At 39.0% G+C, this 18,097-nt stretch overlaps 1 protein-coding gene across 9 annotated transcripts in view; it reads left to right on the top strand.

Moving 5' to 3' along the window:
* The window catches only part of CFAP92 (cilia and flagella associated protein 92 (putative)), a 130,479-nt gene that overhangs the window by 93,445 nt on the left and 18,937 nt on the right, over nt 1–18,097 (top strand). For 7 of the 9 annotated variants that reach the window (XM_049826639.1, XM_049826647.1, XM_049826643.1 and 4 more), the window contains 8 exons: nt 1,746–2,025; nt 2,842–3,038; nt 4,196–4,403; nt 5,835–5,966; nt 9,023–9,107; nt 14,089–14,252; nt 16,371–16,469; nt 17,303–17,487. In XM_049826639.1, coding sequence (XP_049682596.1) covers nt 1,746–2,025; nt 2,842–3,038; nt 4,196–4,403; nt 5,835–5,966; nt 9,023–9,107; nt 14,089–14,252; nt 16,371–16,469; nt 17,303–17,487 — 1,350 coding nt within the window. The remainder of the gene's footprint in view (nt 1–1,745; nt 2,026–2,841; nt 3,039–4,195; nt 4,404–5,834; nt 5,967–9,022; nt 9,108–14,088; nt 14,253–16,370; nt 16,470–17,302; nt 17,488–18,097) is intronic. The other 2 variants (XM_049826640.1, XM_049826644.1) reach the window with 2 other exon arrangements.

Genomic DNA, 18,097 nt, shown 5'->3' with positions numbered 1-18,097 from the left:
GCAGCCCAGTCTGGCGGGGATGCAGCAGGTGTATCTACTGCACTTTTGATCCGAGGGCCGAAGTGGGAGACTGGCATCTAGGATTTCGGTCTTGATAGGTGGGAAAGGAGCACCAAACTGTTGAATCATTTTAAGATTTGGATCCTTCTGGCCTTTTAACTGCTTTTCAGTTTGGTATGAAAAATTCAGGTGCTCTCACTGCATTTGAAAGGGATTTACCAAACCCCACGCACAAAGGCAGCGGTAGGTACAGGAATGGCACACAGGAATCTGCGTGTTCTTTCGGTCATAGAATACGCCCTGAAATGTTGATGCTTTTATCCATCAGGAAGGTGCTTCACGACAATCAAGTTTTATTCCATTGGCATTTTAATTTCCACTCAGCCGCTTTTTCGCAGGCAATTGAGATGTCGGCCTGAGTTCCTAATGATGGGTTATGAGACATAATCATGTGGGAAAACAAAGAGAACTGAGATCTGATGTGGAATGAATCATCCCACCTTTTTTTACCCCCCTTGTGTGAAATATCGTCAAACTAAATAGACTAACGCCGGCTTAAGTGCTGAAAAATAGGACATGGGTTTGCGCAAGAGGACAAAATATTTCATCATTATTTGGTGTATAATTGTTGAACTAATCCTGTAATGGTTCTGCTGCTGTCTAAGGAAGGGGAAGTTGGAATGCAAGTTGTGCACGTATGGAATGTTAGTTATAGTTTAGGCAAACCGAGTCCCTGAAAAGGGAGTTAGTGAATAAGTAATGTGCCTGAATTCACACTACAGTCTACTGCTCAGTGGTTCGGTGTGTAGGTAATCCTGTGTTAGTGTCTCCAAAAACCCCATCTCTATTTGGTTCTGGCTGGTTTATTCTTATTTCTGCCGAGTCATGTGGATGGTTGTGCTCTTCGAATTACGGAGAAGTGAACGTGCTTAGGCGTTTTCTTGATTTGTTAGCTGCGTGCAAAATTAATTACATCGCGGGCAATCCTTGTCTCGTTCCCTTGCCCGCTCTACCGTAAACATCGTCTGTGTCCAAGGCAACCCACCCAAAGGTGTCCGGGGGGGGGGGGAGAAGGGAAGCCCCGCACACGTTTGAAAGGCGACGTGGTTGCGGTTTTGGTTCGTTTGTTTTAATTCTAGCTTTACGTGCGCGCTACGGCTGACGCCGCCTTCGCGGGGCTGCGGGAACCACCGCTCCCCACCGCGGGACGGGACGGGACGGGACGGGACGCTCCCACCGACCGACCGACCGGCCCCGGGGGGAGCCGGGCCGGGGCTGACCCCCGCGGAGCGGCTGCGGGCTGGTGGGGCGGCCTCGGCGGGTCGGGGAGCGGCCGGCGGCCGGTAGCGGGGGTCGGTAGGGCGGCCGGCGCCGCTGGCGCTTAGCTGCAGGGGCTCCCCCCCCCGTCAACTTTCCTCTGCAGGTAGGCAAGGGACCCGTAGTTCAGAGCCTCAGATGACACCCCCCCGCCCCCCCCGGTTGGTTTTTTTGAGGGTCGTGTCGCTGTTTGGTGAACGCTCCGTCAGCCTGGCTTCTTCCTTGGAGGCTTGTGTGTGGGTTGTCCCTGCGCCCCAAAATGAATCTGTTGGGTACGTGCGTTGCATACTTGGAGAGCATTTTTGAAAAGGGGATTTGTGCTGTCCTTCCTTGCTCCTGCTTTGGGTCTACTAGGGATTTTTATTTCGGCGCTAAAATAAAGCTGCTTCTCTTGTTCCGCGGCCTTTGAGTCCGTCCTCTGACTGTAGGTCAAGATGGCAAAGCAGAAGCGTAAGAATTCAAAGGCGGTGGAAGAAGAGGAGGTGGAGGAGGATGATAAAGAAGAGATGACACGCTTGAACACAACCCGCTCTGAAAGCACTTTTGAAACTGAAAACCGAGAGGTGCTTGGGCGTGCTGGACATCTGAGCCCAGAGGGTGAAGGCAGCCAGTTCCTCCCCTCTGAAAAAAGTTCGGTGGAACCGGATGGCTGCCATACCGTGACCTGCACGTTCACAGTCTCACTGGCTGTCCCTGCCCTGCCTACAGGTAAGTAAGTACCTGGCACAGGTTTTCCTAAGAACCCTTCTTTTATTACTTCATAATGGTCTGTGGCAGACTCCTGAATGGTTTAAGGAGATAATGTTAGAAAAGGTGTTAGTTGATTTGAATTTTCCTGGGTAGATTCCTCAGTAAAGCGGCAGCAGGACATAAGAGCCTTTTATCATTGGGTGATCGTCACTAGTGACTGAAAACCTTTCCTGACTGCTGACTCCTTGGTAGTCACAGCTGTTCGAGTTGATGATCTTAGCTGGTGCTTACTAGTCAGTCGCTGCCAAATAATGAAAATAAAGGTGCTTTGGGCATATATACTCAACTTGGCTAATTATGATTTTGGGTAGTTTGAAGGCAGTGTTGTAATTTTAGGAGAGGGTAGCAGCTGTACAACAGGTGAGGTACGATTCTGCTGTGGCGTAGGGGTGTTTGGGTATGGCAGGAGCAGGTACATTCAGCCTTCCCCTGAGCAGCGTGCAACTCTGCTTTACGGAAGTTCTCTGGGTAACAGGACCTACGTGCCTTGGGAATTGCAACCACTGGATGTCATGCTGCAGGAAGAGAGGGTGAAGGGGGCATTCCAGGAACTTCATGGACCATTACAGTAGCTAAACCTGGGTAGGAACTGCAGAGTTGGGCACTGGGATAAGAGGTTATGTTCACCAGTCATCTGTGTTCAATCAGTTGTTTTTCTGTTGTCACGCTGGAATGCTTGTTACCATTTGGTGACTGCAGAGAACATTAATTCCCCCGAAAGTATCAAATTTGATAACATTTAACGCTTCCAAATAATTCTAATATTCTCCCTAGGACAAAAGCAGAAGATCTCCAACCCCCTTGATACACAAGGAAAGAGAATTCAAGTCAGTGAATCGGGAGCTATTCCAAGAACGAGACGTTGCTTTCACATTGAGTACTTCCTTCTACCGGATGACCTCGTACCTAGAAAACTGGATTTGGTCTTGTTTGGGGTGGTTGCAAAGCTATTTACAGAATCTAATTCCAAGGTAAAAGATACAATAAAACTAAGTCATCCAAAATGTTGCATATAGAAGGTGGGAGAACGTTTTCAGATATGGAGTGATGTAGTTGCATATTGCTTTAACAGCTGGTTAGGCCTTGTCTGCACACACAGTATAGAACAAATATCAAGGATAGAACTTGACTCTGCTAGTCCAGATCAGCAGTAATTTCTTACATTTATAGTAAGAGGCTGGCGGATTTCAGAGTATTTTACTTTTACTTTCCTCTGGATTATCAGTTTACTTGGGATTATCGCTTTTATCTTTCAAGTACCAAGATAATAATATAAAAATTTGAAGGCAACTATCCATTTTATTAGCAATTAAGAAAAAAATGAAATTTATACCTCTGACCTTTGTTGAGGAGAAAAAGATTTTTAAGGTACTTGAAGAGTTTTGCAAATTTTGCTATTTAGACTCATGTTTAACTGAGTTCAAACCCAGGAACCTAAAAATTGGATGTATTGTTTTGAATACACCTTGGTTTGTTAAGAAATTATTTCTTAACAGTTGGTGCTAAAATAAATTGGGGTTTTTTTGAGAGAGGGAGACTGTTGGTTTTGAAGTAACTTGCATACTCTCAGGTTTTGTCTTTGCATGACAATTTTTCTAATGGCCCTCTTTGATTGCCTTGCTCTTCTTCTGAGTATCAGCTTGATGTTTTTGTTAAGCGAAATGGACTTGCAAAATTGCTGATTGAAATATGTTATATTGGCGACTCTTGAGTGCTTTGATCTTACAGTTTACCAGCTTATACATGTGAAGTTTAGTGCTGGTCCTTTAATTTTATACATACCAACTCAGCATTTTAAAGTGTATATATTTGCTTTTACAGTATTCTGTTAGGTCTTCAGTCCACAATCTCATGCTGAGCAACAGCTTAATTGCTGAGCAACAGCTTAATTGCTGTTTGTTCTTACCTCTGGTCTTTGTATCAGACCTGGACTTGATAAGACTACTTTGTCTGAATGCAACAAAATACGCTGTTCTGTCACAGCAAGGGGTGGGTCATGTAAGACCCAGCATAAGCTGGAGAAATAAATATACAATTTGAGAGCAGTGGTGATAATGCTCAGCATGTGAATGCAAGTTCTCCAGTACTGGTCAGCTCCTGTAAAGATTTTTATCTTTTGTTTTAATAGGCTATTACACCATGGTTTGAAAATGACAAGATGTGGATATCATGGAACCATAGTGTCGATATCGGTGTCACTAATGAATATCTAATAAAACTAAGAGATCACAAAATAATTTTAAAAATCTGGGATACCAAGGACAAAGTTTCTTCAAAAGCGAAGCTTAGTAAACCGAATACTATTTCTTCACTAGAAGGGGATGCAGAGGCTGTTGGTAAGGCTAATGCAAACAGGCACATTATAAGACAAACCTTGAAATTGCGACTGCATCTATTGATAAGTTATTGTCAAGTTTATTTGACATTCATATGTCATTCCCACTAAAATAATTCCTACTCATTGGTGTTTTAATGAATGCATGAGTCAGTTTCTGGAAATTTTGATGGCAGGAGAATATAATTAGGCATATAATCTTGAACCTTTGAAAACTAGAGAGCTATGTGAGGTTGTTGGGTAGTGATATTAGTAATGAATGTATTAATTTTTCAAAGGTGGATTTTTTCTTTTTGTTGGACTGAGAAGAAGCAAAACTTGTACAGCCACGTTGTTATGCTGTGCATCTTTCTATTTCGTCTTCCTTCCCTTGTTCTCTCCCACAATGCCATAATTTGAATCTATGCCTAAATTTTGGCCACACTACCTTGAAGGTCAGTGGTTTCAAAGACAGTTATTTTATAATTATAACTATTTATAGTTAATTTTTACTAGTCGAGTTAATTTAATTAGAGGAGAGAGACCTTGTTGGGGCTGTTACAGACATGTATGAAATGAGATCTCAGTCCTTAATAAATACCAGAGAACTAAGCATGAGAGGAAACCTATAGGAAATGTTTGTTCTGATGGCCTGAAACTACTGTTAAAATTAATTTTACTATTAAAATATGCATGATTTATTAGCAAAATATTGTAACTGTTCTCTCTTTCCCATGTGTTTCAGTGGATAGAGATTTGGTGAGGTTATAAGGCTTCAAATGCTAGTTAATACAGAGTTGGGTTTCTTTTGATTGAACTGATACTAATAAATCTAATGTTTGCTCAGATATGGTGGGGTTTGTCAGCAAATAGGCTTTGCAAGTGGTGGAAATTTCTGACAGCATTTGGGTTTTCTCTTAAAGGTCGGTTGAGCACCTGAGTAGCTGCTTTTGGGGAATGGAGACTTGTTTGTAGTTCAGTGTTTTCTCAAGAGCAGCCTTACCTTTTAGCAACAGGAGAAAGGCAGGACAAAGGATTAAAAGCTTTCCCTGCTGAGTTTGCACGCTTTCCGAGGAGTCTGTATGGCCAAGTCCCCTCAGCTCACTGCCAGGGCTGTTTGCCTTCTCTGCAGGCTCAGTATTCTGGGCGTTCCCACAAGCCTCAGCTGCCCAAGTATTTTCTTCTGAATATGCATTGTCATGCAGCACAGAGGGAGAACATTTTACGCTAGATTCTTCTGTGGGCTTTGAGGTAAACGTCAGTAACTCTGACCATTTTCATCTCCAGATGATCAGAATTGAACTCTGACAGTGGATTCTTACAGATAGTAGGAAAAGGGGAAGGGGTGCCATCGGAAAATCGTTGCTCAAAAATTGGGTGGCCCAACCAGACTAAGCGATGAAGTCTAAACCAGGGAATTTATTTTATTTTGATTTTTTTTTTTTCCTGATAGGTGGTGTAAAACACGCTGTGCTATTGCAAAGAAAATTCTTTGAAGACAGTCAGCCAGCACACAGCTGTACAAAAATCAGAGCAGCAAAGGAATCCAAGGCACAGGAGGAGTCTTCAGCTTTTCCTGTTAAAGGTATAACAATATGGAAACTGGAACTGGCTTATGGGTGAAAAGGGAGGGGGAGTACAATGGCACCTTGAGTAACGGACGAGCAGGAACAGGACTGAGGAGTCTACTGAGGGAACAAGGCATTGCAGGAAGACTGAAGGTATTATAGTTACAACAAGTTTTCAATAGCTTTGGAATAGAATTGGGCAGAAAGATTTAGTTGGCTGACAGAAAGTTTTTAAGGCACACCAGAAAAAAGCAGCGGGGTTTTCTGCTGCTTCATGCTTGTAAATTATTGCATTAACATCCAGAGCCATGACCAGAACATAAGTTCCCAGGTTCTTGCTGTTTTCTCTGCTGTGGCAAATATCTGGAATCCAGTAGCAGAATGCCACATTTCCTTTGAATTGCTGGTTCATGGAGAGGTATGAAAGTTTATTCCTGACATTGGTGGGATCCCAATTGCATGCAGATTGTAATCTGGCCTTGCCTTGTGCTAGTTGAGAACCTGCTGCGATATTGCCGCCAATAACAACAAAATCCGGCCTTCTGTCAAGATCTCCATCTAGCAGCATTGTGTTTGTAGCTGCATCTGCTTAGACCCTGCTGCTGGCTTTCTCCGTCCCTTCTGGAATCCTGTTCAAGTCTGCTGGCTGGAAAGCTGGGATTTCTCTGCACCTGGGCACTGTTGGACTGAGCAGCTGTGCAGAGCGATCTGCTGTGAGCTCAGAAGGCGCATGGTACCACGTTACAGTGCCTGACTGGAGATCATGGGGGTCGAGAGCTCACAACAGCAACGGAAGTCAAGAGCAAATGAAGGCAAACTTTATTAATGAAAGTTAAAATAAATATATAATGCTGAAAAAATTAGGTCCTTGACTTTCCAGCTGGGCTACGAAGCATAGTGGAAACCTTTTGCCTTACTCTTTTGTACTCCAATTTTCAGTCTCCACAATGGAGGATAATATTTGACATGTTACAGAAAGTGTTAAAGTTGAGAAAGTAAAAAGGTACTTCAGCAATGAGTGTTACAGAACTCTCTAGGAGGACTTCAGTAATTCCTTTTGCTACACCACGATTACTGCTTGGCTACTTTGTAAGAAATGACACCGAGACCTGCATTGTGCAGTAAGAAAAAAAGCTAACTTTTGAAATAAATACTCTTTCGCTGAGCAACACAATGAACAATAGTGTGCTACCTGTGGCAGAGGACCATGAAAAAATGTGTTTAATCATCATCTGAGGTCTTGGATACATATATGTACCAAAGGGCTGAATTCAACCAGCGCAGACCTTTTACTTTGAAAAATTCTGCTTTTAGGCAGTTGGCCTTGCAATTTAATAGCTGTTGTCATAGAATGTTTTTATGAACACAAGTGTCCAAAAAGTCAAAAAGCAATTGTTATGAAACTCTATATTTTGACTTCAGTAATCTTTTGAAAATGCAAAGAAATAATTGTTTGCTTGTTTGTTTTTCTTTCTTTGTTTTTTTCCTTAATTTTAGATTTTTATGGTGAAAACAAAACTAACAGCTAGATCCTCCCTCTGTGTTATTTCTGATTTTGTTAGATCTACAAACGAAAATGGACTTGCTGAATATTTAGGTAGAATTATCCAAAGGGAAGCTTGTTACTGCAGTAGGGTAATGGGGAATTCAGCAGATAATGTGATTTCCTCCTATATTAGCATCTGATGCAGGGTGCTTACATTATGTTGGGGAGCACTGTGTCACCAGCTTTGGTTGGTTATCTTTTAATTTTTTTTCGTTTTTTGTTTTTTTTTTTTTTTTTTTCCCTAATGATTAATGACATGCACCATCGAAATAGGAGCACGTTAATTCCTGGGGTAATTAGGCTGGCAGAATGCATCTGTGTTTTGGTAGCACTGCCATCTGCTGATGGGCCCAGGGAGAATCGATGGACCAAGTATTGAAGTCTGCAAAGGTAGAAAGTGTGTTCAAAGAGATAACGAACAGGAACATGACTTCCCATTCAGATGAATGGAAAAATGCTAACCCATTCTGTGTTAAGGAAGAAAGGAATGTCCTGAAGATCTCTTTATGTTTCTTTTCATTGACTTTGAAAAACCATGTGCACTATTGGGTGTGCCAGTACTTGTGCTCTGTAAAACAGGTAATTTGTTATACTTTCTTAGTATCCTGTTTATAGCTGGGTAAAAACCTAATATTGCATTGCTCCACCTTTGCTTACTTCCAGATAATGGCAAATTTTATTCTTTATTGTCTGGAACATGCTCAGCTATTCAAGTGCAAATTCTCCTTGCCATTCATACAATGTTGATTTGCTGTGATCTCACTGTAATTAAGACCTACATCTCACTGTAATTAGGGCTGATACATTGTGAGGCTAAGTGTTGAGTAGCTAACACTGAAATCTGTGACTGTAGAGTGTTTTTCTGTAATTAAATGACATTTGAAGACAGTTAGGTGTAGTATACCATACTTTTGGCATATATAAAATGTTGACTGAATATTTGGACATTTCTACACATTGTGTAAGAGATCCAGACACTGGTAACATTACTTTTTTAATCAGTATTCACTAGAATAGCAATTGGAACAGTTTATTAAAATAAATAAGCAAAAGTAATGTCTTATTTCTTATGTATGCAGTTGCATGCATTAAGGTATGTTATTGGCGTCAGTACCTACTGAAGTACACATAGGACATTCAGTGCTAGCAAAATACTATTTGGATATTCTCACCTCATTTTAATTACGTGTTAATTCCTAGTTCTGTTTTAAATTGCAGCATGATAATTACCATGGAACTTATTTTTCTAGGAAATAAAGTATGACTTCATAATATTTTAGTTTCTCTGCATGATCTCTCAGAGTCCCTCTGAAAATATTTTATTTTAAATATTTTAGGCTTATTCAAACTCATCCTTGACTCTGAGACAAAAATTAAATGGATTGTGGTTTTGAGTTACAAATACAGCTTGCATAAGACTTCTCACCACGTTTTCTTAGAACTTTACAGGTTCATTTTGTCAGTCTTAGCAGAGTTATCAAAACATAAAAGTACTTAATAACAAATGTAAAACCTGTTTTAATTTAGCAGAGGAAACTTATTTGAATGGACTAGCAACCTCTAATTGTGGCTTGCCATATCCATCAAGGACAGATGACTTATGTACAGTGAGGTAAGAATGTTGCACTTGCATTGGGAAATGTTCATGTATTAAAAATACAGTTGAAAATATGTAATTGTTTTTCAGTATGGGTTTTTTTTAATGTTCTATAATTATACTGTGGTTTCGGCAGTGGTTGACTACTGCTTTTTGCACCCATGCCTACTTGTTATAGGAAAGGAGCAAAAGCATCAAGATCCCCTTTAATACATCAAGCTTGTCTGTTTGGGGTAAGGTAGCTGTTTATGAAATAATTACATAAAGTAAGGAACTTTGCTCACCTTACTTGTTTGTGCATGTGTTTTCTTTTGTTCACTTGTACCTTTTGACTTGAGATAATTTATGGGATAAGACAGTGTCAGTGGTGACTAGATGGAGGAGGAGCTAGGAGTTATCCTACTGCTAGTTGCTCAACTTGAAAGTGTTAGGAAGTGGCAAAAGTGAGGAGTGGTGTTCTTCAGGGCACCTCATTCTTTTTGAAAGGTTGAAGGTAGTGTCAGCAATAACAGTTGCTAGCAGAGCAGGCTTTGCTGGCTTGTGCGCTCAATGGATCAACTCTATAACTATGAATTTGTATTGGCTCAAATTACCATGAGGTAATTTTCTAAAGCAATTAAGGTAATCCTGAGTTTATCCTGCTGTAGTAGCAGAGTTCCCTATTTGTTCTGTTCTGCTTTTAGGAACAGTTATTCACTCTTTTGGTTTAATAAAAGTAATTTGTTTTAATAGTTTTCAGTGGTAAATTTCTAACAAGTAGCATGTAACCCTCTAAAATTGTAGAAAAGATTAGAGGGTTCAAGACTTGAGATACTATAACTTTAAAAATAATCATATTTTCTTGGGTATTATACATAATGGAAACCTTTGCCCTTGAAATGAATCATGAATAGGGTATATCTCAAATATGTCATCCAGAATGTCATCTAAAAAAATATAAACTTTTAAATTACTTTCTTGAGGTTCCCATTTTGTTTCTACAAAATTAGGTGGTGTTAGCACAAGATAATGAACCCACTCCTGTATTCTAAGATGTGCTTTCTCATTTTATGCCTTTATATAAGTTTAAGAATTTCTCCTGAACAAGATTTAGTCAGATCGTTACTCTGCTCAAAAGATAGTGAAGTCAATGTTAATGCCAGACTGTTAATGCCTTCAGCACAAATTTGTGAACTCAGCTTTGCAGAGCAATATTTCTGAGTATTTTGTATGTTGTGAGAACAATACTATTTCTGCTGACTGCACCTGTAAGTGAGTCTTGCAGTTCAAATGGTATGGGTTTTGTGTTGCAGAAAGAAAACATGCATTTGTAGCGATGAAGAAAATCAGCCAGAATGTCAAATTGCACATGGAAGCAAAATCTTTAGTTTATTTCAGATAGTTTTCATTTAAGTGCAAAACCGTCTTTAAAAAAAAATATTCTCTCAATATCTGGAAAATCTAGCCACCTTTTAAGTTCCTAGCCTGTATTCTTAGCTGATGGAGACTGAATGCTTCTTTAACAAAGGTGCTGTATTTAAGATTTGAGAGAATCTTGATTTTTAATCAATATCTTGTTACATTGTCCTACATAATTCTTGGTTTGCTGCCTGTCCTGTTTTTAACAGTCTTCAGTTCCTGGTTTGTAGATTAAATGGACACTTCCTGCTCTATAGCCTTTGCTATGTGAGCTATTTCCTTCTGCATTGTATTTTTGAATGTGAAAATAAATACCAGGTGATTGCACGATAAAATAAAATGGGGCCCTCTGAAGCTTCGTAACTGCCTAGAATCAGTTGGGCCAGTGTGTTTGTATCTTACATACCTGTTTGTGATAATAGAAATGAAAAAACAACCTTTAGAATGGGATTTTATTTGTTAATGGCTTATGGGAGGAGATACTCAGTGCAAATGTGAGTTGGTGTTTTTGAAACTAAGTAGGGTTTTTACTCCAAAAATTGCATTGGTGAAATCTTGCTGTGTAACTCAGAGTGTAAATTGTTTCTGCTTTGTGTCCCATGAGCATGTCCTTTCTGCTCAAAAATGGGCCTCCATCTTGTGTAAGATTTAATGTAGAACCCCAGGGCATTACCTTACTTTGGACTTGCTCTGCATTTTGTAAGCATCTGAAGTATCGGGTTATTTGAAGAATATTTGTCCAGTTTAAGTCTGAAAGTGGAGTTCCTTATGCTGTTGCAGTTCCTTTGCATGCATTTATGCTATCTGTCATGTCAGTAACAACATTCTGGTAAAACATGAACAAATGAGATCAGTATTTTGAAAAATTAAGAGCATGTGTCTAGTCTTTGTGCAAACTTAACTTTCAGTACAGATTAATTGGAATAGAAATAATTTTGGGGTAGAAATAGTCTAATATTCCAAAATCATTACTGGAAACATGTTGAGAGGTACTACAGTCTAATGACACAAGAGCTGTGTAAGAATCTTTATCAGGATATTAGTTCGTCTGGAAAAAATTACCTCTTCAAAGTGAAGCTCAAACAGGGTAAAATGAATGAATATTATATCCTTACGTACATCACCGTTGCTCTTTCATATACCTGAACGTTCTCATTCTGCCTGTATTGTGACTGTGGTGATGTTTCTTTCTAGCCTCATGTTGAAAGAGCTATTATCATGATCATTCCTTTTGGAGGACTAGTGAGTTACCTGACAGGCAGCCTACATGTTTACTCTAAAAGCAAATCTGAGATTTGGGAGATTATATTTTACCAATTTTATTGGCAAAGTTTTGCTGCTTCTTTGCACACCTGGAAAAGTATCTGTTTTTCTGAAGAATCAGCTTCCTTCTTCCCTCATTTTGTGTCAAAAGTCGACAGCCGGGAAATATGATAGTCAAAATAATTGTATGCTGCATTGCTTCTCTCAAATTGGTTCCAGAAAAATTCTTAATACTGCTGGAAATGCCCACATATGGTCTGATATCCGCTATGTTTTTTCAGTCTGCAGTGGGGAGGTTTCCAAAAAATCCACCAATAAATTCCATGTTACCCCTGTGAACTCCACACTACAGTTTCCTTCACTTACTCCCAACACCTGGAGGTTCCTATATATAGTCTCTAGGGTCTCTGACTCTTTGCAGTGTTCTATTTATTTATTTATTTATTTATTTATTTATTTTAATCGAGGCAAATGAAACAGCCTTATTGTTTTTAGTTTTAGCAGGTCTGGCTTTTTTCTTAGCATGATGGTTTACTTATAAAGCCACATGTAAACTTTATTTAGATTTCTTTGTTCCCAATGCAGTTATGACAGTCTGTCATTCACTACTTAGTTAACATTACATATATTAACAATTTTGACTGTGTTTTCATAGGAATACAAAGATCTTGGAGAGCTGTATTTTTAATGTTGATCACTTTTAGTGCTGCAAAACCACACAACCAACCTTCTCTCTCCCCACGCCAGCTATTACTACGATCCTTTTTGAAACATCTCTGAGGATAGGTAGAGTTATTTGGGAAATGCTTGGCTTAATCTGGGTAATGAATTATTATTTTTAGTGCTGTAAACATACATTACTTCAAGCTTCACAGCCACAGTCTTGATTTGTTGCTCACTGCATGGATGCCTGTCTGAATTAAAATAATGTTTGTGAAGCAGCTGCAGAACTTGGACCTCTGAGATTAAAATCCCTGGGAGGAGGAGGAAGAAAGGATGTTTGAAACATTTAATGCCAAGGATAAAAGGAAGATGTTGCACATATTAATAAATCTGAGAGAAAATGCTGTAGACCGAATATGATAATCTGGAGACAATAATCAGCACCAGAAAGCCTTAAAGCAATCATTGTGAGAAGCTGTGGGGGCACTAGTCAGGGAGATTTGGACTTTGTGTCCCAAGTATACAATGCTAGTCGCACTCAGAGATGACTAGATGGCATGGAGTTCTTGTAGTCTATGTTATTAGCAATAAAATGTGTGTTAGATTAAAGTCTTAGAAATGAATGTCATAATATGTGTGTAAAAGAGTAGACCGCATGCATCTGTCTATATATATCACACTATAGTTGTTTCATTATTAAACATTGTACCTCTCAAAACATCATCAAATGTTTTAAAAATATTTTCAAGCTGCTATTATTATAAATCATGCTAAGTAAAACAGCGACCAGTTTTTGTGACTACTGATGTAAAAATTTCTTGGACAGACATTGTTTTTCCTTGAAGTGCATATAAAATTCTACCACCAATTCTGTCACCCCGTTGTGAGGAATCTTTAGGGCTGAATGCGTTCTTCACAGATAATACAATTTTGTTGCAGTATGTCTTGTACTGCCACCCTCCAGGTACAGTATATAACAGTGATCTGAAGAGAGGGACAACAGAATCACTTAATTGGGAGATTTAAAATGTGGTCAGATTCATCTTTGTTAAACAGCCTTTTCTGCTGCTTCTGATTAATATTAATTTTTCAGCAGCAATAATATATCAAATTTGTAAGAAATGTATGTACTTTAGGGAATAAAATGCGTGATGTCTTGTGAAGAACGATTTACAGCAGTGGCTGAAATTACAAAGTTTGGGAAGCTTGTTAGTGCTGAAATGTAAGTGACAGCATTCCTAGGTGCATTTCCCCCCTAAGAAGGCAGTTCCTCCTATAATAGAGCAAAACTGTATGAATTCTAGATTTCTGGTCTATCTGTAATTGTGTAACAGGGTATACCAAATGTCAGCAGTTACAGAACAGACGTATTTCTCTTTCCTCAAAAAGCAAAGCAGATGTACAGAAAAATCTGCAAGTAAGGTATTGTAGCATGTAGTACAAGATGTTTTACTTTATGCATGTCTTCAGGTACTTAACGTGGTCTCTTACTCAAAAGAGAAGGACCATGTATCCTGTTGATATCCTTTACGTTTATCTTCTGGCAATTGAGCTCTTTTAGACTTGATTTTTTTTTTTTTTCCCCAAAAATTGTTTTGGTGGAATCATTAGCATGGCAGGGATTTATTTTTCATATTTCTAAAATAACTTCAGATCTTTTTAATGTTTTCAGAAGTGTGATATTTGCAAAAAACAGATTTCTGGATAAGGCCCAACTTCTGAAGCAGAAAGCAGTTGCTGGTCCTCCGATTAATTCAACTTCAAAAGAAACTGAGAAAACAAATGATAATGTGGGAAATGTGACATATGGAGCAGACGAAACAGCCACCACAAATGGTAAGTTCTGGATGGAGCTATGGACTAGATTTGAAAAGGTAGATATGGAATTCTGTTTATCATCTTTTTCTTTTTTCTTTTTTTTTTTAAGAATTCAAGGTTAAAACAAAAAAAGAGTTATTGGACCTGTGCTTTAGTCTCATCTCTGCCGTGAGCTTTCTGTGTTTCTTCAGCAGCTAATAAAACTTTCTTTTTCAGTTTCCTTAGCTTGTAGTGTGAAACAGGGATGACGATGGTCCTTTTCTATGACTTGGGGTGTTCCAGGGGTGAAGTGATGGATATTTGCAAGGGACTTGGGTGTGCAGTGATGAAATTTGTAAAACAGTTAAAGAGAAATGTTGGAGCTAAAACAACTGTTCCAACTGCAAAATTATCAAGCTGTTGTTTCATATCACTTGCATTGCTTTTCCTACTAGAGGCCAGGTTTTGATCTGTAGTTTACGGCCCATTTTTATTTCCAGTGCTAGTTCATTATGTTAAATGAAAAACCACAGCCCCACTGAGCGGTATTTTGCTCTCTCATCTGTAGCTTACAATTGACGAAGGTCCTATGAAAGATGGAAGGAGATGATAACCACTGTGATAATGGACATTAGAGCATATATTAACTCGCCCATGTTAAATAGCATGCTTGTCTGGGCAAAAGCTAGGATGGCATTGCAGGGTTGCAGTACACATTGCCCCCAGTACACATTATAAAAAGTACATTTGCTTATCAATAAGCATCACCGGCCGTGAATGATAACATTCAGTTGTAGTACCATTCTGTCAAAATAAGTGAATGCACCAATAGCATCAACCAAATCTTTACAACTGTTTTCTGTTGCTGTCCACTGTGGCAGAGTTTGGTGCTCCTGCTTTTATGGACAGACCTTTTGAAGAGTAGTAAAGAAAACACTAATGCAGAATGGGGCATGCAGAGAAATGGGCAGGCATTTTGGAGCCCCCCTGTGTGCACGCACATGGTGGTGGGCAGCTCAGGTTGCAGCACAGAGGTGTGTTTGAAGAGCTTAACCCTCAGCCACATCTGCTCCGTTTACCTTGTGGCTCTGGTTTGGTCGGTCTTTCCCGTGACTCTGAAGACCCGTGACTTATATCATTCTCCCTCAAACTTCCATACGCTATTTCTTCAAAATTAAGGCAGTTGGAACTTCTTTCATTTACGAGCTTTTGATAAACAATTACGCGCTTTGTAGGGAGTTCTCTATGTTATTGTTTTGCTTTTGTTCAGAGTGGACTGTTTTTTTCTGCAGTGTAATTTTGGTACTGCTAATATGTCATGTCACATTACTGTTGTTATTAAAAGATAAAGCTTAGTAATACGTTGCACACCTCTCTCTCCTTCCATTTGACTGTTAAATTTGTCCTTAAAACATTCTGCCATTCCTTTTGTTATAGGAATAAAAATAAATCAGGACCAGCAGCATTAATATTTCTGCAGTTCTTCTTTTAAGTTGCTGTGTTCACTTGCTACAATTTGTCAAACTACTAGTGCTGAAATTCTGTCCTTGCTTAGTTAACTGATGGGACAAAGCATCTGAAGCTAGGATTTATACACTCGAGGCTAGGACTGACTGTGCTTTTACTAGTTGGATAAAGACTGGATCTGGGCGAAAAGAATTTGGGAATAATTACTTAGCCTCTAAGAAAATGACAAAGATGAAGGAGTTTATCTTCATGGTATCCTCGTGAGGTAAAGGAACGACAATATTCCTGTTTTGTAGCTGTGAAGTTACAAAATACCTGTTTCTGGAAACAATAGAATGCATATCACAAAGAGTACTGTGTATGTGTCATAATGCATATATGCAAGGAAAGAGTAGTAAGGTGGCAAAGATAAATTTAATTTTGGTAATTCCAGTGCTTGCTGTTGCAAATTTAACTTTCTTATAAAGGAGGGATTCCATATGTAGTGTAGTGTAGTGTGCAAAGGAAATTTGAGCATGTTGAAATACTAGCCTAAGGTGGTGTCAAAGTGTATAATCAATGTCTTTGTCTAAGGATGATACTGAATTCTGCCACCTACTGCAGTAAACTTAAAATTATTTCTTTGATTAATTGCAAGAAAGTGTTTCCTCCTTCCTACTCAGTCCAACCCTGCCTCCCTTCCATCAACAGGTAGAAGAGGTTCTGGTCCTAAAAGAAACATTGATACTACTATGGCAGAGAAATGTGGCATTGCTTCACTGCAGTTAGATGTCATGCCTCTCCTCTCAGGTATTATTCTGTTAGGGAGGGAGCAACATGCTATGCGTACTCCATGTCTCCTCCTCTGAAGTGTCTGTGCTGGTGGGTCTGCCTGCTGGAAACTGGCTTGAAAGATCCCTAGGGAATTTCACATTCTGGGTGAAAACTGTCTGGTTAAGAAAAATTTGGGGTTTGTTTTAGGTCTGGGGGAGGCTGATGTGTTCAGAGGTCTGTGCGCTCTGAAGGGCAGGTTGTCAAAAGGACTTCTGCCCTCTAGGTACATCTAAGCCCTTGTATCCTGTTTGATTTAGAAGGTGTTGAAAGTGGGATATTGGTCAGAGTAGAGTGTGTTATTTCTGTGGTTTTCTGACTATGACTAGATTAACATTCATTATTAATATATGTTGTCCTGTTTTTGTATGTAGTGAGTTAAATCTCCCCTTTGTCCTGTGCACGCAGACAAAAATAGCCATACGTTATGCAGCATGGAACTCAGCTGCCGAGTGTATGGATGTGCCAAAGCTGCCAGTTTGTTTAAAGGTGCTTGTTTGCCTTTAACAAAGAGTTTAATTTTGATGAAGAGTTTCTGGACTGCTTTAATTTTTGTGTTTATGTGAACTGTATATTTGCAGCTTTAAAAAGAAATAAACTTGTGTGCGCTTTCAGCAGTTGGTCCAAGTGGGGGTCTGATACTGCTCTGAGGAGTATTTTCTTCCTACGGTACAAGATAAATAATATTTGAAGCAGTTAAAACAACACTTTTATTTTAATACAAATTCAGTGGAGGTTTGTGATTGCATCAAATATGGGTGTCTTGATGGTATTGCTTCTATAACAATATTTAATTTTCTATATTTAAAAAGGAGAAAAGTCAGTGATCAGTCGTCTGGCAGAAGATAATGATAAAATTTTAGATGCTTACATGACTTTCACTGTGGAAACACCTCTTCTGTCTGAAAGACAAAGACATGAATTAAATCCACTGGTTATAAGGATTAATTCAGCTACCTGCCTCCCAAACACACCTGTACCAATAGAAGTGCTGCAGGTAACACATACCGCTACTTCTTTCTGAAGGAATTTCCTTGTTACCCTCAAGTAGCTTTGCTTAAAATATGGGCATGGTTTTAAAGATAATTTTTCTTATTAGTAGCAAAATTGGAGAATATGACTAACATATTTCCTGAAAAACATGTGGCCAGATTAGTGCCTACATATCATAGGCAATCTTTGTGTTTTCCAAGGGCAATAATTTATATATAGTTATCCTATTTTGATTTCCGAGCAGTGGATCTTGAGTAAACCAGAGAAGATCTAGTTCAGCTGCAGTGCTATATTGTTTGAAATTTGCTGACAGGTCAGTGTGTGTTGACTTGCTTGTTAGGACAACTTCTATTCCTGTGATAAAAATATTATTTCACTTAAAAGAATAGCAAATGTTTCACACCTTAAAAAATGCTGTGCACGAAAGAAGTTCTATATTGGTGACAATATAAAGTTTTTGGTCTTATATTTGTAAATTTTAAGAGATGAGTTAGAAAGTACGTTCTTTTATCAAATGGTTGCATTTTTAGGCTTAAAGAAATGTTATTTTAAAAAGGCTCTTTTCTGAGCATTTTATATTGTTGATGTGAAAGTGAAATTAAAGTAAAAAACCT

Source organism: Accipiter gentilis, chromosome 23, assembly GCF_929443795.1.
Source record: "Accipiter gentilis chromosome 23, bAccGen1.1, whole genome shotgun sequence".
NCBI lineage: Eukaryota > Metazoa > Chordata > Aves > Accipitriformes > Accipitridae > Astur > Astur gentilis.
Note: the sequence above shows the minus strand (reverse complement) of the source record. Positions and strands in the feature narration are given on the sequence as shown.